Here is a 21,634-nt window from a genome sequence, read left to right as displayed (position 1 = left end):
ACACTCAAGGTCCTAAACAATATCATAACCGCCATCGATAAAAGACAATACTGTGCAGCCGTCTTCATCGACCTGGCCAAGGCTTTTGACTCTGCCAATCACCACATTCTTATCGGCAGTCTCAACAGCCTTGGTTTCTCAAATGACTGCCTCGCCTGGTTCACCAACTACTTATCAGATAGAGTTCAGTGTGTCAATTGCTCTTAAATGCAAGTAAAACTAAATGCATGCTCTTCAACTGATCGCTGCCCGCACCCGCCCACCCGTCTAGCATTATTACTCTGGACGGTTCTGACTAGGTGTCTGGTTATACTGTAAACTCTCCTTCCAGACTCACATTAAGCATCTCCAATCCAAAATTAAATCTACAATCGGCTTCCTGTTTCGCAACAAAGCCTCCATCACTCATGCTGCCAAACATACCCTCGTAAAACTGACTATCCTACCGATCTTTGACTTCGGCGATGTAATTTACAAAATAGCCTCCAACACTCTACTCAGCGAATTGGATGTAGTCTATCACAGTGCCATCCATTTTTTTCACCTCCTACCACTGCGACCTGTATGCTCTCATTGGCTGGCCTCGCTTCATATTTTTCATACCAAACCCACTGGCTCCAGGTCATCTATAAGTCTTTGCTAGGTAAATCCCCGCCTTATCTCAACACACTGGTCACCATAGCACCATCCACCCGTTGCATTCGCCCCAGCAGGTATATTTCACGGATCATCCCCAAAGCCAACTCCTCCTTTTGCCGCCTTTGCTTACAGTTCTCTGCTGCCAATGACTGGAACGAATTGCAAAAATCACTGAGACTGGAGTCTTATATCTCCCTCATTAACTAAACATCAGCTGTCAGAGCAGCTTACCAATCATTGCACCTGTACACAGCCCATCTGTAAATAGCCCCCCTAACCACCTCATCCCCATATTGTTATATATATTTTTCTCCTTTGCACCCCAGTATCTCAGTAACTCTGTGTTGTTTGTGTCACACTGGTTTGCTTTATCTTGGCCAGGTTGCAGTTGTAAATGAGAACTTGTTCTCAACTGGCCTACCTGGTTAAATAAAGGTGAAATAAAATAAAAATATATATGTTAATTTCTCCTTTTCACTTTCTCCCACTCTCTATCCTTCTTTTTATCCTCTCTTTCACTTTCTCGCTCTACTTTACCCATTCTGTAAGTATCTCTGTCTTTGTCCTTTCTAATCCATTACAAAGGACAGTTCTGAGAGTAGATCTATGTCCGGGAATCACCAGCATACATGCATGCACCCACTAATAGGTCTTATAAACAGCAATAGTAATGGCGTCATTTTGTAGGCGCTAACAGAGGATAACTACACCATGGCTCATTTGCCAAAGCCTTTGGGGGAATGAATGGAAATGAAATTAAGGGGTTTTGGATAAATGCTGAAAATTAGGGCTGAGGCTTAGGAGATCTTATTTGTTTTGTTTTATGACATAGCTAATCACGATTAACATCAATTTTTGTGATTTCTTAAGCATTTATGTAATCAAAACAAGCACATAAGGCCCATTTCAGTCCAAAACAAGGTTTTTCTGTGTTTTGTATATATTTACACACTATGTGGTTGGAATAATTCTGTAAAATTGTAAACATGATGATAATGCCGTTTTAGTGTAAGAGCTGTTTGAAAAGACCACCTGAAATTTCAGTATTGTTTTAGTGGGATTGAGTCTTGGCCTTCCATGGTGGCATCATCACATTGTAAATTAGTTAATGGACCAATAAGAAAGAGAGTTTCAAACCTCTCTGCCAATGACTGCTAATTTTCAGACCCCCACTCAGACCCCACTCCCAGACAGTCCAAGCTAAATTCTTGCTTTGCTAAGAAGCCATTTATGTTTCTTTTTTACCATTATAATTGAAACAATCACAGTAAGGAACTTAATTGTTAGCCAGAAAGGATTTGATATTGAGATAATAATGGCTGCATTGGACCTTTACCTGACTAATATTATCTTATAGAATAAAACATATAAAATATCCTAAGCTTGTGTTAACCTCAAACCTTATTTTTTGCGTTTTTCCTCCATAGGAATGGCAAACGAACCAGAGGTAGAAAATGCTTGCAAATTTGTTTTTTAGAACTACAAGCTGGCGAGCTCTACAAATGATTTTAAATGAAGTATACTCATACACACACACAAACACACACACACACACACACACACACACACACACACACACACAGACCTTGTAAAGCCCTCTCTCTGTGTGACATTAACTTCTAGAACTGAGAGCATTACTGTGTAGGATGAGTCACACAACACACAGAGGCTGGGTGATATGGCCTAAAAATTATGGGCGATTCGGGATATATATCTCAATTTCTTTAACGTTTTCTCTTAATAAGCTTTGTTGCACAATTAAAGGTCATTGCAATTAAAGGTACATTGCATGTAAAATATGCTTTTTTTGCTAAATTTACTGATCTGGCTTTCAAGTCTGTCTATGAAAATGCTATTTTTGTTACACATTTAAGCAGAACCATGCACATCCACTGATAATGACCAACTTGTTGTAGCAGGCAGTATAGCACATTAACACAGGCCAATGTTTTAGTGAGTAGCCAGCTAATCTTTATATTTAAAGTCTAGCCAACTTGGATTTATTTTAACAGTCTCCAACCTTTTAAACAACATTGCCTGTTCAATTTGTTAAGATATTGAAATCAAGTGGCCTACCTGGTTAAAGAGATGCTTATTTCTCAGAATGAGAACAAGTTGCCAATTCCTGATATAAATTGGTATTTTTATGCTCAATGCACATTTATAAAGCACAGACTGTAAAGCATAAAGCACATTTATAAAGCATATGACAGTCTGTGGCTAAACTGCTGCTAGTGGTACCTCAATGCCACCGCAATGGAAACTGAGCATTCATTTCCACAATCATGTTCGTTGATGCTCTCGTTTTAGTAGGGTCTGCTCTATTCTACATTTTGGGAGTTGAGACATAAAAGGGTGTCATTAGAAAGGTTCAATTGTCCTCTATTACAGTAAAACAATGTCTCTAAGCGTTTCGGTGTCCATATGACCAAACCTCAAATACAAATAGTGAGTTTAAACTGCTTGTTATCAGAGAGGAAGAAGTTATCTGTTGTTGTTGTTGTGAGTGGCATGGGCTTGGTGTCTGTGTGTGAATAGGAAGGTGCACACAGCACAGTAGTGAATACCAAAAAGACAGAACGCTCATAAAAACAAACCAAAAATGGAAACCTAGAATCATTGCGATACAGGCATTTGGAACATTGTGCTAAAACATAAATATATCGCCAGGTCTGTCTGTCTGTCTGTCTGTCTGTCTGTCTGTCTGTCTGTCTGTCTTTGTCTCTGCGTCTCTCTCTTTCTCTGGGTGTCTCTCTCACTGTGTCTCCCTCTGTCTCTCTCTCGCTCTCTCTCTGTCTCTCAAAATTAATTAACATTGCCAAAGCAAGTGAAAGGTTGTATTTACAATGGTGTTTGTTCTTCACTGTTGTGGCAACAGGTCACAAATCTTGCTGCTGTGATGGCACACTGGTATTTTTACCCAATAGATATGGAAGTTCATCAAAATTGGGTTTGTTTTCTAATTCTTTGTGGATCTGAGAGAAATATGTGTCTCTAATATGGTCATACATTTGACAGGAGGTTAGGAAGTGCAGCTCCACCTCATTTTGTGGGCAGTGTGCACATAGCCTGCCTTCTCTTGAGAGACAGGGATGCCTACCTTTATTCAGTTAAGAATGAATTCTTATTTACAATGATGGCCTACCACAGCCAAACCCGGATAACGCTAGGCCAAATGTGCGCCGATCCCAATCATGGCTGGATTCGAACCAGGAACTGCAGTGACACCTCTTGCACTGAGATGCAGTGTCTTAGACCACTGCACCACTCGGGAGCCCCAATAGCATGGCTATGCTCACTGAGTCTGAACATAGTCAAAGCTTGCCTTAAGTTTGGGTCAGTCACAGGTATTTTGCCACTGTGTACTCCCTGTTTAGGGCCAAATAGCATTCTAGTTTGCTCTGTTTTTTTGTTAATTCTTTCCAATGTGTCAAGTAATTATCTTTTTGTTTTCTTATGATTTGGTTTCAACCTCTCCCTGTCTGAGTCTGTAATACCAACATGTTTCAAGCAGACCGCCATAGTCCCTGTGCCCAAGAACACTAAGGTAACCTGCCTAAATGACTACCGACGCGTACCACTCATGTCTGTAGCCATGAAGTGCTTTAAAAGGCTGGTTATGCCACACATCAACACCATTATCCCAGAAACCCTAGACCCACTCCAATTTGCATACCGCCCCAACAGATCCACAGATGATGTAATCTCTATTGCACTCCACACTGCCCTTTCCCACCTGGACAAAAGGAACACCTTTGTGAGAATGCTATTCATTGACTACAGCTCAGCGTTCAACACCATAGTGCCCTCAAAGCTCATCACTAAGCTAAGGACCCTGGGACCAAACACCTCCCTCTGCAACTGGATCCTGGACTTCCTGACAGGCCACCCCCAGGTGGTAAGGTTAGGTAACAACACATCTGCCACGCTGATCCTCAACATGGGGGCCCATCAGGTGTGCGTGCTCAGTCCCGTCCTGTACTCCCTGTTCACTCATGACTGCACAGCCAGGCACGACTCCAACACCATCATTAAGTTTGCAGATGACACAACAGTGGTAGGCCTGATTGCCGACAACGACGAGACAGCCTATAGGGAGGAGGTCAGAGACCTGACCGTGTGGTGCAAGGACAACAATCTCTCCTTAAACGTGATCAAGACAAATGAAATGATTCTCATCGACGGGGCTGTAGTGGAGCAGGTAGAGAGCTTCAAGTTCCTTGGCGTCGACATCACCAACAAACTAACATGTTCCAAGCACACCAAGACAGTCGTTAAGAGGGCACGACAAAACCTATTCCCCCTCAGGAGACTGAAAAGATTTGTCATGGGTCCTCAGATCCTCAAAAGGTTCTACAGCTGCACCATCGAGAGCATCCTTACGGGTTGCATCACTGCCTGTTATGGCAACTGCTCGGCCTTCGACCGCAAGTCACTATAGAGGGTAGTGCATATGGCCCAGTGCATCACCGGGGCCAAGCTTCCTGCCATCCAGGACCTCTATACCAGGTGATGTCAGAGGAAGGTCCTAAAAATGGTCAAAGACTCCAGCCACCCTAGTCATAGATTGTTCTCTCTGCTACAGCACGGCAAGTGGTACCTGAGCGCCAAGTCTAGGTCCAAGAGGCTTCTAAACAGCTTCTGCTCCCAAGCTATAAGACTCCTCAACATCTAATCAAATGGCTACCCAGACTGTTTGCATTACCCCCCATTTTATGCTGCTGCTAATCTCTGTTATTATCTATGCATAGTCACTTTAATAACTCTACCTCCATGTACATATTACTTCGACTAACCGTTGCCCCCATACATTGACTCTGTACCGGTACCCCCTGTATATAGACTCTCCATTGTTATTTTACTGCTGCTCTTTAATTACTTGTTACATTTATTTCTTACATTTTTAAGGTATTTTTCTAAAAAACTGCATTGTTGGTTAAGCATTTCACTGTAAGGGGAATTCGGCGCATGTGACAAATATATATTTGTATATTTTTTTTGAGGGGGGGGTCTAATTGTGTTGCTGCCCTGGGGCTCTTTTGGGTCTGTTTGTGTTTGTGAGCAGAGCCCCAGGACCAGCTTGCTTAGGGGACTCTTCTCCAGGTTCATCTCTCTGTAGGTGATGGCTTTGTTACGGAAGGTTTGGGAATCGTTTCCTTTTTTAGGTGGTTATAGAATTTAACGGCTCTTTTCTGGATTTTGATAATTAGCGGGTATCGACCTAATTCTGCTCTGCATGCATTATTTGGTGTTTTACGTTGTACGTGGAGGATATTTTTGCAGAATTCTGCATTCAGAGTCTCAATTTGGTGTTTGTCCTATTTTGTGAATTCTTGGTTGGTGAGCGGACCCCAGACCTCACAACCATAAAGGACAATAGGTTCTATAACTGATTCAAGCTTTTTTTGCCAGATCCTAATTGGTATGTTGAATTTTATGTTCTCTCTCTCTCTCTCTCTCTCTCTCTCTCTCGCTCTCTTACACACACACACACACACTCTGTCTCTCTTCTCTCTCTCCACATCTCTCTATCCCTCCTCACCCCCCCCCCCTCTCTCTCTCTCTCACGCACACACACTCTGTCTGTCTCTTCTCTCTCTCCACATCTCTCTATCCCTCCTCACCTCTTTCTCCCCCCTCTCTCTCTCTATTTGCATTATGTGCGACACTCTGTAGGGGGAAGATAAGTGGCAAACATCAAAGCCTGCAACAAGTGAGTTGCGTCTCAGACAATGTGCGGACCCCTGCTGAGGGTGTCTTTGATAATGCCTGTCAGAAAGTCTTCAGAAAGCGCCCTTAGAATTCTCAAAAAGAAAAATTCACCTGCGTCATCTCTCACACAGATACACAGACACCTGTGCACAAACACACACACAAAAACACACAGTCAATAATACATCTATCCATCTCTCTACATTCTCCTTCTCTCTTTCTTCCATCATTCTTTATATTCTTTACATCATTGTTTATATTGGGCTGGTTTATTCTGTATATGGCCTGTATGTATGGGTGTTTGAGTGTCTTAATTGCCTATTTCGATAAGAGAGAAAGAGAGAGTAGAGGACTTTGATAACTAACACAGTGTTGTTAAGCCCAGATGTCTCTGATTGCTGTGGGAATCATTCAACTCTCCTTTGTTTCTGGCACTGCTATTGTTTCGGTTGTTGGCTGTTCTTTTACTGTCCTAATGAGTTTCTATCTTCTGATATGCTCTCAGTTTGTGTGTGTGTGTGTGTGTGTGTGTGTGTGTGTGTGTGTGTGTGTGTGTGTGTGTGTGTGTGTGTGTGTGTGTGTGTGTGTGTGTGTGTGTGTGTGTGTGTGTGTGTGTGTGTGTGTGCGTGTGTGTGTGTGTGTGTGTGTGTGTGGGACCAGAAGTCCTCACAAGGATAGTAAAACAAGAATAATTCAGGGATATTTCGCTGGTCCCCACAAGGAAAAGGGGTATTATAGGCTTAGGGGTTAGATTTAAGGTTAGGGTTACAATTAGGGTTAGAGGTTCGGTTTAGGAGTCAGGGTTAGGGGTTTGGAGTTAAGCTTATGATTAGGTTTAAAGTTAGGGAACATAGGATTTTGAATGGGAATCAATTGTGTGTGTGTGTGTGTGTGTGTGTGTGTGTGTGTGTGTGTGTGTGTGTGTGTGTGTGTGTGTGTGTGTGTGTGTGTGTGTGTGTGTGTGTGTGTGTGTGTGTGTGTGTGATTAATGCATAATTAACTTGTATGTGGTGTTTTGGGTGTTTACTGGCATGAGACATTGCCGTTGTTACAGCTGAGTGATTTCCACTAATGAGATTGCTTTGTAAGTGTCGTATCCCACTGGGCACACACTGGTTGGTATTTTGGTATTTGGTATTCATCAGAATCAACGTTGAATAGACGTTGAATTGACGTCTATTCCCAGTGGGTTGTGTGTGTGTTACTTTATGTGTGTGTGTGCGATGCTGGTCCTACTTCACTGACCCATGTGTATACAGTTTGTGTGTGTAATGCACATGTGTTTTGTGTTATTTGTCCCTGTTTTGTTTTAGAGATTGTATTTGTGATGTGTGTGGGGGAGTTAGATTCCCCTTTGGCTCTTGCTCTCCTTCAAATTCATCTTCCCACTCACACACTATGTTCCGTACTGTCTGTCTCTAGCACCATTTCACACACAGTTAGCAACAAAACACACACTTTGTTAACCTGAGAGTCAGAGCAACCAACAACAGACCATGGCCTATTTAGAACAACATGAAAGAGAAGAAAAATACCTGTAACCGTTTTGAATACTGCCTTACTTTTAGTTTTAGGTCTCTACTGAGCAAGACCCTTAGTGGTTGATGCAATGCTGATACATCTAAACTGCAGAACCATTCAAACTTTTACTATGGCATTTGTACGTATATGTAAACATGTGTGTGTGTCTGTGTGCGCGCGTGCGTGTGTGGAAAGGGAGGGGTCAGGTATTCCTATCAGGACTGGGTTTCTGGACTAGGTCCCTGGTGTGTCCCTGGTCGTCTGGTCCCTGTACACACACACACACACACAGTATTTCTGATAGGTGGATGTGTCGCACTGTGTGCTCAGAGCATTCCATCACTGGTTTCCGTAGGGACTGACTGGCAGTAACTTCCTAAGAATCGACCTTCACAGCCACGCTCTCAGTGTGTGTGTGTGTGTAATGAGTGTGTAATGTGTGTCAGCCTGCTCTTTCAGCTGACGTCTCCCTTTTGCGTTTTAACGGCTCTTTGGGGGTAAGTCTTTAATTGCTCTCTCTCTCTCTCTCTCTCTCTCTCTCTCTCTCTGAAAGTACACAGGGGACATACAGCCATTGGTCATTTGAGTAAATGAATAGATTAATAAATGAATGAGGTGTGTGTTTTCAGAGGTTTTCGGGGCTGGGTATGTTTCCCCCGGCCCAGTCTCCAGCTCTAGAGATGTGGGTTAACCAACAAGCTCTCACAGTCTCACTGCAGAATCGGGACATTTGCCCTTAAACGTCAAATTTCGAAGGTTAAGTTGAAAGTAATAGCCCTCACCGTTGCCCCTAGTGGTCGGTTTTGAAGTGATGTCCCAAAATCCTGCTTACTTGGACGTATGTCGAATTTCGCAGTGAATGATTTATATACAGGTGAAGTTGGAAGTTTACATACACCTTAGCCAAATACATTTAAACTCAGTTTTTCACAATTCCTGACATTTAATCCTAGTAAAAATTCCCTGTCTTCGGTCAGTTTGGATCACCACTTTATTTTAAGAATGTGAAATGTCCAAATAATAGCAGAGAGAATGATTTATTTCAAGTTTTATTTCTTTTATCACATTCCCAGTGGGTCAGAAGTTTACATACACTCAATTAGTATTTGGTAGCATTGCCTTTAAATTGTTTAACTTGGGTTAAACCTTTCGGGTAGCCTTCCACAAGCTTCCCACAATAAGTTGGGTGAATTTTGGCCCATTCCTCCTGACAGAGCTGGTGTAACTGAGTCAGGTTTGTAGGCCTCCTTGCTCAGGATTGAGATCAGGGCTTTGTGATGGCCACTCCAATACCTTGATTTTGGAATTATGCTTGGGGTCATTGTCCATTTGGAAGACCCATTTGCAACCAAGCTTTAACTTCCTGACTGATGTCTTGAGATGTTGCTTCAATATATCCACGAAATTTCCCCTCCTCATGATGCCATCTATTTTGTGAAGTGCACCAGTCCCTCCTGCAGCACTGCCTCTGATCTGGCAGACTCACTAAACACAAATGCTTCGTTTGTAAATTAATATCTGAGTGTTGGAGTGTGCCCTTGGCTATCAGTACATTTTTAAAACACAAGAAAATGTGCTGTCTGGTTTGCATAATAAACTCAGCAAAAAAACAAACGCCCCTTTTTCACGACCCTATCTTTCAAAGATAATTTGTAAAAATCCAAATAAGGCCTACCGGGTGGCGCAGTGGTCCAAGGCACTGCATCGCAGTGCTAGCTGTGCCACAAGAGATTCTGGGTTCGAGTCCAGGCTCTGTCGCAGCTGGCTGCGACTGGGAGGCCCATGGGGCGGCACACAATTGGCCCAGTGTCGTCCGGGTTAGGGAGGGTTTGGCCGGCAGGGATATCCTTGTCTCATTGCGGACTAGCGACTCCTGTGGCGGGCCGGGCACAGTGCACGCTGACCAGGTCGCCAGGTGTACAGTGTTTCCTCTGACACAATGGTGTGGCTGGCTTCCGGGTCGGATGGGAATTGTGTCAAGAAACAGTGCGGCTTGGTTGGGTTGTGTTTCAGAGGACGCATGGCTCTCAACCTTCACCTCTCCCGAGTCCGTATGGTAGTTGCAGCGATGAGACCAGACTGTAACTACTACCAATTGGATACCACGAAGTTGGGGAGAAACAGGGATAAAAAATAAATATTAAAAAAATATCCAAATAACTTCATAGATCTTCATTGTAAATGGTTTAAACACTGTTTCCCATTCTTGTTCAATGAACCATAAACAATTAATGAACATGCACCTGTGGAACTGTCATTAAAACACTAACAGTTTACAGATGGTAGGCAATTGAGGTCACAGGTCACTAAAGAGGCCTTTCTACTGGCTCTGAAAAACACCAAAAGAAAGATGCCCAAGGTCCTTGCTCATCTGCGTGAACGTGCCTTAGGCATGCTGAAAGGAGGCATGAGGACTGCAGATGTGGCCAGGGCAATAAATTGAAATGTCCGTACTGTGAGACGCCTAAAACAGCGCTACAGGGAGCCAGGACGGACAGCTGATCGTCCTTGCAGTGGCAGACCACGTGTAACAACACCTGCACAGGATCGGTACGTCCAAACATCACACCTTTGGGACAGGTACAGGATGGCAACAACAACCGCCCGAGTTACACCAGGAACGCACAATCCCTCCATCAGTGTTCAGACTGTCCGCAATAGGCTGAGAGAGGCTGGACTAAGGGCTTGTAGGCCTGTTATAAGGCAGGTCCTCACCAGACATCACCGGCAACAATGTCACCTGTGGGCACAAACCCACCGCTGGACCAGACAGGACAGGACTGGCAAAAAGTGCTCTACACTGACGAGTCGCGGTTTTGTCTCACCAGGGGTGATGGTTGGATTCGCATTTATCGTCGAAGGAATGAGCGTTACACCGAGGGCTGTACTCTGGAGCGGGATCGATTTGGAGTTGGAGGGTCCGTCATGGTCCTGAGCGGTGTGTCACAGCATCATTGGACTGAGCTTGTTGTCATTGCAGGCAATCTCAACGCTGTGCGTTACAGAGAAGACATCCTCCTCCCTCATGTGGTAACCTTTCTGCAGGCTCATCCTGACATGACCCTCCAGCATGACAATGCCACCAGGCATACTGCTCGTACTGTGCGTGATTTCCTGCAAGACAGGAATGTCAGTGTTCTGCCATGGCCAGCGAAGAGCCTGGATCTCAATCCCACTGAGCACGTCTGGGACCTGTTGGATCGGAGGGTGAGGGCTAGGGCCATTCCCCCAGAAATGTCCGGGAACTTGCAGGTGCCTTGGTGGAAGACTGGGGTAACATCTCACAGCAAGAACTGGCAAATCCTGTGCAGTCCATGAGGATGAGATGCACTGCAGTACTTAATGCAGCTGGTGGCCACACCAGATACTGACTGTTACTTTTGATTTTGAACCCCCCTTTTGTTCAGATACACATTTTTCCATTTCTGTTTCCTCTGACACAGTGGTGTGGCTGGCTTCCATGTCGGATGGGAATTGTGTGAAGAAACAGTGTGGCTTGGTTGGGTTGTGTTTCAGAGGACGCATGGCTCTCAACCTTCGCCTCTCCTGAGTCCGTATGGTAGTTGCAGCGATGAGACCAGACTGTAACTACTACCAGTTGGATACCACGAAATTGGGGAGAAACAGGGCAAAAATAATAATATTTTAAAAAAATCTAAATAACTTCACAGATCTTCATTGTAAAGGGTTTAAACACTGTTTCCCATTCTTGTTCAATGAACCATAAACAATTAATGAACATGCACCTGTGGAACTGTCATTAAAACACTAACAGCTTACAGATGGTAGGCAATTGAGGTCACAGGTCACTAAAGAGGCCTTTCTACTGGCTCTGAAAAACACCAAAAGAAAGATGCCCAGGGTCCTTGCTCATCTGCGTGAACGTGCCTTAGGCATGCTGAAAGGAGGCATGAGGACTGCAGATGTGGCCAGGGCAATAAATTGAAATGTCCGTACTGTGAGACGCCTAAAACAGCGCTACAGGGAGCCAGGATGGACAGCTGATCGTCCTTGCAGTGGCAGACCACGTGTAACAACACCTGCACAGGATTTGTACATCCAAACATCACACCTGCGGGACAGGTACAGGATGGCAACAACAACCGCCCTAGTTACACCAGGAACGCACAATCCCTCCATCAGTGCTCAGACTGTCTGCAATAGGCTGAGAGAGGCTGGACTGAGAGCTTGTAGGCCTGTTATAAGGCAGGTCCTCACCAGACATCACCGGCAACAATGTCACCTATGGGCACAAACCCACCGCTGGACCAGACAGGACTGGTAAAAACTGCTCTTCACTGACGAGTCGCGGTTTTGGGATGGTGTTCTTCGGCTTGCAAGCATCCCCCTTTTTCCTCCAAACATAACGATGGTCATTATGGCCAAACAGTTCTATTTTTGTTTCATCGGACCAGATGACATTTCTCCAAAAAGTACGATCTTTGTCCCCATGTGCAGTTGCAAACCGTAGTCTGGATTTCTTTATGGCGGTTTTGCAGCAGTGGTTTCTTCCTTGCTGAGCGGCCTTTCAGGTTATGTCGATACAGGACTCCTTTTACTGTGGGTATAGATACATTTGTATCTGTTTCCTCCAGCATCTTCACAAGGTCCTTTGCTGTTGTTCTGGGATTGATTTGCACTTTTCGCACCAAAGTACGTTCATCTCTAGGAGACAGAACGCGTCTCCTTCCTGAGCGGTATGATGGCTGCATGGTCCCATGGTGTTTATACTTATGTGCTTTTGTTTCTACAGATTAATGTGGTACCTTCAGGCATTTGGAAATTGCTCCCAAGGATGAACCAGACTTGTGGAGGTTTTTTCTGAGGTTTTGGCTTATTTCTTTTGATATTCCCATGATGTCAAGCAAAGAAGCACTGAGTTTGAAGTTAAGCTTTGAAGTACGTCCACATGTACACCTCCAATTGACTCAAATGATGTCAATTAGCCTATCAGAAGCTTATAAAGCCATGACATAATTTTCTGGAATTTTCCAAGCTGTTTAAAGGCACAGTCAACTTAGTGTATGTACACTTCTTGTAACGTTCGTCGTTCTCGTCTGAGGAGTATGAAGGATCGGAGGACCAATGCGCAGCGTGGTACGTGTTCATGATGATATTTATTAAACTCAGAACACTAAAACAAAAATGACAAAGAGAATGACACGAAACGAAACAGTCCTGTCTGGTGAAGACACAAAACAGAAAACAATCACCCACAAAACACAGGTGGGAAAAGGCTACCCAAGTATGATTCTCAATCAGAGACAACAAACGACACCTGATTGAGAACCATACCAGGCCAAACACATAAACACAACCTAGAAAAATGAACATAGACTGCCCACCCCAACTCACGCCCTGACCATACTAACACAAAGACAAAATAAAGGAACTAGGGTCAGAACGTGACACTTCTGACTCACTGAAATATTGATACAGGGAATTATAAGTGAAATAAAATGTCTGTAAACAAATGTTGGAAAAATGACTTGTCATGCACAAAGTAGATGTCCTAACCAACTTGCCAAACCTATAGTTTGTTAACAAGAAATTTGTGGAGTGGTTGAAAAACGGGTTTTAATGACTCCAACCTAAGTGCATGTAAACTTCCGATTTCAACTGTATATAGACAGTTGTGTGCCTTTCCAATTAAGTTGTAGAAACATCTCAAAGATGATCAATGGAAACAGGATGCAGCTGAGCTCAATTTCAAGTCTCACAGCAAAGGGTCTGAACACCTATGTAAATAAGGTATTTCTGTTTTTTTTTTTTTTTTTTTGCAAACAATTTTAAAACCTGTTTTCGCTTTGTCTTTATGGGGTATTTGTTGAGGATTTGTGTTTATTGAATCAATTTTAGAATAAGGCTGTAATGTAACAACATTTTTAAAAAGTCAAGGGGTCTGAATACTTTCCGAATGCACTGAAAACGTCAATGCACGAAAACCATCTACGCACTTCAATGGGGCAGAAGGCTTTTTGTAGCTAGCAATGATGACAAGAAGCCTTGTTTTGAGGTGTTTTGACTGATTTCATGTCTTTAAAAAAAATGTACCTTTATTTAACTAGGCAAGTAAGTTAAGAACAAATTCATATTTTCAATGAAGGCCTAGGAACACTGCCTGTTGAGGGGCAGAATGACAGATTTGTCAGCTCGGGGGTTTGAACTTTCAACCTTCCGGTTGCTAGGCCAACGCTCTAACCACTAGGCTACCCTGCCGCCCCCATGTCTATGCTAATAATATGGGGGAAAAATACTATCTAGCTAATCAACACCTGTAAAGATGTTTTTGCGAGACAACAACTGCTCATTGTGCAAATATATTCAAGTTTTCAATACACATTGGAGAGGAAACATTGTTGACAATATATAAACTATCTAAGCCAACACCTTCTGTTTTGCCCCATAGTTGCGCATGCGTTGGTTTTGTTGCTAAACAACCAACCAGTCTATACATCATTGGCTGGATTTAACAAAACTGCCCACGATTCATGCTCAACAGGGTCAGAAGCACAGACGCTTACACACACACATACACGCACGCACGCACGCACGCACACACACACACACACACACACACACACAGAAGGAAAAGCAATCATACTAAGTGCCTTCTCTGCAGCTATGGTACCTTCTTCTCCTGTATCTCTGTGTGTGTGTGTGTTCGTGCACTTCTTCATAGTACATTTCAAACAGCTGATTGACAATTTGCATTTCACAAAGAAAGGAGAAAGTAAGAGTTGAAGATTGCACAGAAGAAAGGGAATGGTTACAGGTTTCAAAGGAGTTAAAGTGATTTTGTGTGAGTGTGTCATGCCCTGACCATAGAGAGCCTTCTTATTCTCTATTTTGTTAGATCGGTGTGTGACTAGGGTGGGTAATCTAGGTTATCTATTTCTATGTTGGCCTGGTATGGTTCCCAATCAGAGACAGCTGTTGATCGTTGTCTCTGATTGGGGATCATATTTAGGCAGCCATTTCCTCAATGTGTTTGGTGGGATCTTGTTTATGTGTAGTTGCCTGTGAGCACTCCATTGTCTTCACGTTTCGTTCATTCTTTATTGTTTTTGTGCGTTTCAGTTAATAAACATGTGGAAACCAGATCACGCTGCACCTTGGTCCGATAATTCTTACGACGAACGTGACAGTGTGTGCGTGTACCATCATCTTCTCATTGTCACACAGCAGATTTAGGTGTTTCAGGTCACTCTCACTGTCATAGTTTAAACTTTGAGTGGAAGAGGAGGAAACAGAAATAGGGGAAGGGTTGATGAGAAACAGAGAGAGAGCGAGATGGTTAGAAAGGTACTGCAGGGTACAGATCGCGGTGAGTGATTTTGAAATTGGACGTCTATCCATGTCCTGAGGATGTCGGGAAATACCTTAACTGGCCACTAGGGGCAACGGTGAGCGCTATTACCATCAAGTAGGCTTGGGTTTGGCTAGGGTGTTGTGGATGAGGGTGTGTTCGATACCAGTGGTGGACACTTGTTTTAATTTTGGGGTTTTAACCCTATCCCGAACATGAACCCTTACCTTAAACCATTTGGAATAAGTGCCTAAGCTTAATGTTTGAACCCTATCCAAAACATTAACTCTTAACCTTCTAAATGTGATGTTTGGAGTAACTTCAAAATTTTAAGTTTGGAGAAACGTGAATAAACGTCTAATTCTGCAGTGAGACTGTGAGAGCTTCTTGAGCTCAGGATAGCTGATGAGTGGAGCTTGGGCTCTATATGTTATCTACACAGAAACTTTCAGAGTGAACTTTTCTGCTCTCAGTGCACACACACACGCACACAGCTCTTATCTCTCTACACCTTCTTACCTGCAGAGTGAGTGAGTGAGTGAGTGTGTGTGTGTGTATGTGTGCGTATGTGTGCTCTGAGCTTTTTTGTCCGCAGTGGAGGGTGACCTGGGTCAATCAAGAGTGTCTGATTGGTTGTTTCTCCAGATGGTGTTTCTAATCTCTCTCCTGACTGGCTGCTCAGTGGCAAGGGCTCCTGAGTGTCGCTATGGCGATAAGAGAGTGACAGTCTGGCAGTGGTCATCAGCAGGTCATCTAGAAACATCCTCACACACGCACAAACACTGTAAGGTCTCTAATTTCTCTCCCTCTCTCCAGGAGATTGCAGCGTATCTGATCACATTTGAGAAACATGAAGAATGGCTGACAACATCACCCAAGACCAGGTGAGACACACACACACGTGCACACGCAGACACGCACACACAATAATTTATGGTAACACATGTAGAACTTACACAGTACCTTTACTATCTAAAAATGTCAATGTAAAATGATGAAAACCTAGTCAGCTATAAATGTTGCATTAATGAATGTAAATGTATGATGATAAGTGATGTATAATTCAGGTTTTATGGGGGACGTGTGTGTTTAAGAGAGAGGTTAGCAGGATTTCACATCTGAAATTGAATATGTATAAGCATAACTGCAAATTAGTTATAGGGAGAGAGAGCGGGAGGGAGAGACAGAGGGAGAGAAAGATTTTGAATTTTAAAATTCCCTTTATCGGGTCAAGACCCTGCAGTACATGAACATTCCAGCCTGTAAGAAAAACAGAAGTTTAAGAGAGAGAGAGATCTAAAGAGAGAGCGATAAAGCCATATCCTATTCCCCATAGACCTGAACCCCAAGACAATTGTGTAGATCTGAAGGCATTGGTTCGGTGTAAATTCAATTGATCAACTTCCATCAGAGGTTGAGGTGGAGCTATTACCATATAGTGTTTATCAATTCAATCATATACCTAGGCCTAGTGGGCATTAGCTAAGGGTCGATCTGGGATTGGGTGACTGTCACACTAGGCTACATTTGAATCTAGTTAACATCTGACTGGAGTTTAGCCTCCAGCCAGCTGCTAGAAGTATGGTAATTGGTTATGACACTCGCAGGCCTAGCAGTCTGATGGATGGCAGCTGTAGACAGTCAGTCACATTAAATCCACTCAATTCAGAACCACAAAGAAATGGAGCCAGATTATGGTAGATTACAGCTAATCCCACTGGTGTGGGCTGGGGCTTTGGTGAACTATAGCATACTCGTATAGCCAATTTATAACCATTTTATAGCAGGTTCATATCAGCTTTATAACAGTCTTATATCAGGCCCATATCAGCTTTATAACAGTCTTATATCAGGCCCATATCAGCTTTATAACAGTCTTATATCAGGCCCATATCAGATTTATAACAGTCTTATAGCAGCTTTATAACAGTCATATATAACGCCCATATCAGCGTTATAACAGTCTTATATCAGGCCCATATCAGCTTTGTAACAGTCATATATAACGCCCATATCAGCGTTATAACAGTCTTATATCAGGCCCATATCAGCTTTATAACAGTCTTATATCAGCTTTATAACAATCTTATATCAGGCCCATATCAGCTTTATAACAATCTTATATCAGGCCCATATCAGCTTTATAACAGTCATATATCAGCCCCATATCAGCTTTATAACAGTCTTATATCAGGCCCATTTCAGCTTTATAACAGTCTTATATCAGGCCCATATCAGCTTTATAATAGTCTTATATCAGCTTTATAACATTCTTATATCAGGCCCATTTCAGCTTTATAACAGTCTTATATCAGGCCCATATCAGCTTTATAACAGTCTTATATCAGGCCCATATCAGATTTATAACAGTCTTATATCAGGCCCATATCAGCTTTATAACAGTCTTATATCAGGCCCATATCAGCTTTATAACAGTCTTATATCAGGCCCATATCAGCTTTATAACAGTCTTATATCAGCTTTATAACAGTCTTATATCAGGCCTATATCAGCTTTATAACAGTCTTATATCAGGCCCATATCAGCTTTATAACAGTCTTATATCAGGCCCATATCAGCTTTATAACAGTCTTATATCAGGCCCATATCAGCTTTATAACAATCTTATATCAGACCTATATCAGCTTTATAACAGTCTTATATCAGGCCCATATCAGCTTTATAACAGTCTTATATCAGGCCCATATCAGCTTTATAACTTTCTTATAGCAGGCTGATATCAGGGTTATAGCAGGTGTGTTATAGCTGTTCTCAATGCTCTGTCTTGATAAGTGGAAACAACTGGCTCTCCACCAGCAGTCAGTCACCTTCACACTCCTCCCATTCCAACATACCTCATCAACTCCAGCTAATGACTGTTTTAAACCTTAACACTCCTCCACGCCTTTCTCTCTCTATATCTCTCTCTACATCCTTCCCTTTCTTTATCACTCTTTCCCTTTATCATACACTCAATCTCCCCCCTCACTCACTCCCTCCCTCACTTGTTCATTCACCCCATGGGATACAACCGCTCAAGAGTTTTGTCAAGGGTGAGCAGAGCACCTAGTTCAAGGACACACAGAGGACACACAGAGGACACACATCCGGGAAAGTTCTTGACTGCACATTCTCTTTTGCAATAACGACGATACACACAGAACCAGGGGATCCTCGACAATACAATACACACAGAACCAGGGGATCTTCAGCAAGCGGAGGTTGCAAAGCCTTCTCTTCCTCTAGCACTCACAAACTCAGGAAATGCTTTTTATATCCCAAACAGCTTGGCACTTGAATCAATAGTATATGTAAAGTCTGGTTGAATCCGAGGGTGTGTGTGTGTGTGTGTGTGTGTGTGTGTGTGCGCGCTTGTGCGTGTGTGTGTGTGTGCGCGTGTGTGTGTGTGTGTGTGTGCGCGTGTGCGGGCGTGCGTGCGTGCGTGCGTGTGTGTGTGTGTGTGTGTGGTTGAATCAGATCCCTCATCTTTATATCATCTCTGTAACATAATTAGAGTTAACCGCGGCGGGATGAGTCACAGCAGCCGCGAGACACAGAGACTAAACTAAGCTTTGATCAGAGGGCTACTGTACTCTACTGAGAAACACACTGAAACACAACACATTTAAGGTGGCAAAGAAAATAAGCTCAAAGTACATTCAATTTCACTGAGTGTGCATAAATTTAATTACCATAATCTCTGGTCATGTACTTTTAGTGAAAAATGAACAAAAAGAGAGGAGAGGAATAAACGAGAGGAGAGAAGAGGAGTAAAGAGGAAAAGAAAGAATGTGAGGAGAGGAGATAGGAGAGAATGAAAGACAAGGGGAGGGGAGGAGATAGGAGAGAATGAAAGACAAGGGGAGGGGAGGGGAGGAGAAAAGGGGTTTGTGTGTGTGGGGTTTATTGATTGTTGAAATGCTTGTTCTGTCTCTGTTGTTAGGAGATAAGGCAGCAAATCCTCCACCTTACACACTCTCTCTCTCTCGCTCGGTCTCACACACACACACACACACACACACACACACACACACACACACACACACACACACACACACCCACTGGTCCCACTGTTTCTGTAATGTGGTGATTGATTGAGGAGCTCCAGGGATGACATTGAGCTCATAGTACACTCAGGAGGAGATCTGCCCTCTGTGTGTACAGCGTGTGTGTGTGTTTGTGTGTACAACAGCAGTGTGTGTGTGTCTTCACAGGTTGGAGGAATAGTAGCTGAGTAAACAGTTTTCCCGCGGTGCAGCTAAAGCACCCTGCTAAAATATTAACGTGTGTGTTTGTGAGCTAATATGTTAGCGTGTGTGTGTGTGTGCGTGTGTGTGTGTGCATCATACACAGAGGGCTGAAATGACTGAAAGATTGATAGAACCACATTTGTAGAACCACACAATCAGCGGTGAGCAGTGTGCATTTCTGTTAATTCAAGAATATCTTTTGTCCAAAAATAACCTGTCACTGTTGTCATGTCTTTGGCTGTGCCGAATTAAGTGATATGACATGCTATTCTATAAAATAATTTCTCCGTAATTAATATTACCTGATTGAGCTAATCATGTAAATGTAATTAACTAGAGAGTCGGGCACCACAAAATAATATTTATAGAGCTATTATCTTCAGAATAAACTCTTAAAGACCTAGTCATATTTTACATCAATAGCAGTCAATATTAATCGTCATCTTAATTCAGTCTCATCTGAAAGTTGTAAATTCTTGGTTATCGGCACGAACCCTGGCTAACAAGTTGAACCAGAAATACAAAATTGGGTTTCATTATTTATTTACTAAATACCTAACAAATCACACAGAATTACACATACACATAATTAAATCATAACTTGATTACAAATTACGTCATAAAGGAAAACGTCCCTAGTGGGCGGAACAGATATGACAGCTTGTTACACAAAAGAAAAGGGGCTGGGTTTGAGTGAAAGAGCGGGAAGACTGAGGAACAAAGGGCGAAGCTGTGCTATCGTAAATACAGTATCTTATCCATTCTAAATTACCGCCCATTTGGAAAACTAAAATGCAATAATTATTTACTCTGAGCGACGCTTCGGTAGGTTGGTGGTAGATGGAAGGCTGTGTTGCCCAACCGATTCCTTTGTCCTTTCAAGAATGTCTCTGCTGGTAAATTGAATACGTTCTAGTAACGTCGTTGTGTGGTAGACGGGATACTCTGTCTGTTCCTTCCTAACCCTCGTTTGCAGCGGCTGTTGCTAACTCAACGGCTAGGAGGTATCACATCTGTAGTGAATAAGAGTTCAAAGTTCATACCATTCGCAACCAAAGCTCACGCTGATGTTGGCTTCGTTCTGTAGTTATTATCTGAACCATTCTGACATCGGACCGTCAGCCTCACGTCCTCGGAACAGAAGGTTATATTGTCGTCAAGGCTTTATATAGGAAGGGAGAGGAGGGCGTGTTTGAAAAGTTTTATAGCCCATGTCCCTTCACAGGGGCGGGCCACTGATTGAGCAGGGCCCTACCTTTTGAAAACCCAAATCTCATATTTTAGAAGCTAAAATCACATTTCATCCCATCACAAATAATTTTATATTCAAACATTTAAATTGAACAACAATTCCATGTGAATCCGATAACTCTGATGTGTATACTTTCCACTGTAGAGTTTATGTTATGGTGAGTGAATGAGGACCCAAAAGCGAACTAACTTAAACAGAGCTTCTTTAATAACCAAACATAGGTAGGCTCAGATAGACCGGCAGATTCCGACAGGACAGGACAAGGTTACAGCAAACATGACGATAGTCTGGCTCAGGCATGAAACACAACAAACAAGAATCCGACAAGGACAGGAACAGAAACAGAGAGAGATATAGGGACCTAATCAGAGGGAAAAAGGGAACAGGTGGGAAACGGGGTGAATGGGTAGTTAGAGGAGACAAGGAACAGCTGGGGGAAAGCGGGGGAGAAAAGGTAACCTAACAACGACCAGCAGAGGGAGACAGGGTGAAGGGAAAGGACAGAGACAAGACACAACATGACAGTACATGACAGTACCCCCCCACTCACCGAGCGCCTCCTGGCGCACTCGAGGAGGAAACCTGGCGGCAACGGAGGAAATCCTCGATCAGCGCACGGTCCAGCACGTCCCGAGAGGGAACCCAACTCCTCTCCTCAGGACCGTACCCCTCCCAATCTACGAGGTACTGGTGACCACGGCCCCGAGGACGCATGTCCAAAATTCTACGGATCCTGTAGATGGGTGCGCCCTCGACAAGGATGGGGGGGGGGTGGGGAAGACGAGCGGGGGCGCGAAGGACGGGCTTGATGCAGGAGACATGGAAGACCGGGTGGACGCGACGAAGGTATCGCGGAAGAAGAAGTCGAACTGCGACAGGATTAATGACCCGAGAAATACGGAACGGACCAATGAACCGCGGGGTCAACTTGCGAGAAGCCGTCTTAAGGGG

The 21,634-nt window shown here is 43.4% G+C and overlaps 1 protein-coding gene across 5 annotated transcripts in view; it reads left to right on the top strand.

Annotated features, from left to right (window-relative positions):
* LOC110528035 (calmodulin-binding transcription activator 1) overlaps window positions 1-21,634 on the top strand; it is a 135,946-nt gene that overhangs the window by 69,399 nt on the left and 44,913 nt on the right. For all 5 annotated transcript variants that reach the window (XM_036983596.1, XM_036983594.1, XM_036983595.1 and 2 more), the window contains exon 4: window positions 15,998-16,065. In XM_036983596.1, the coding sequence (XP_036839491.1) occupies window positions 15,998-16,065 (68 nt within the window). The remainder of the gene's footprint in view (window positions 1-15,997; window positions 16,066-21,634) is intronic.

Source organism: Oncorhynchus mykiss, chromosome 7 (assembly GCF_013265735.2).
Source record: "Oncorhynchus mykiss isolate Arlee chromosome 7, USDA_OmykA_1.1, whole genome shotgun sequence".
NCBI classification, from domain to species: domain Eukaryota; kingdom Metazoa; phylum Chordata; class Actinopteri; order Salmoniformes; family Salmonidae; genus Oncorhynchus; species Oncorhynchus mykiss.
Note: the sequence above shows the minus strand (reverse complement) of the source record. Positions and strands in the feature narration are given on the sequence as shown.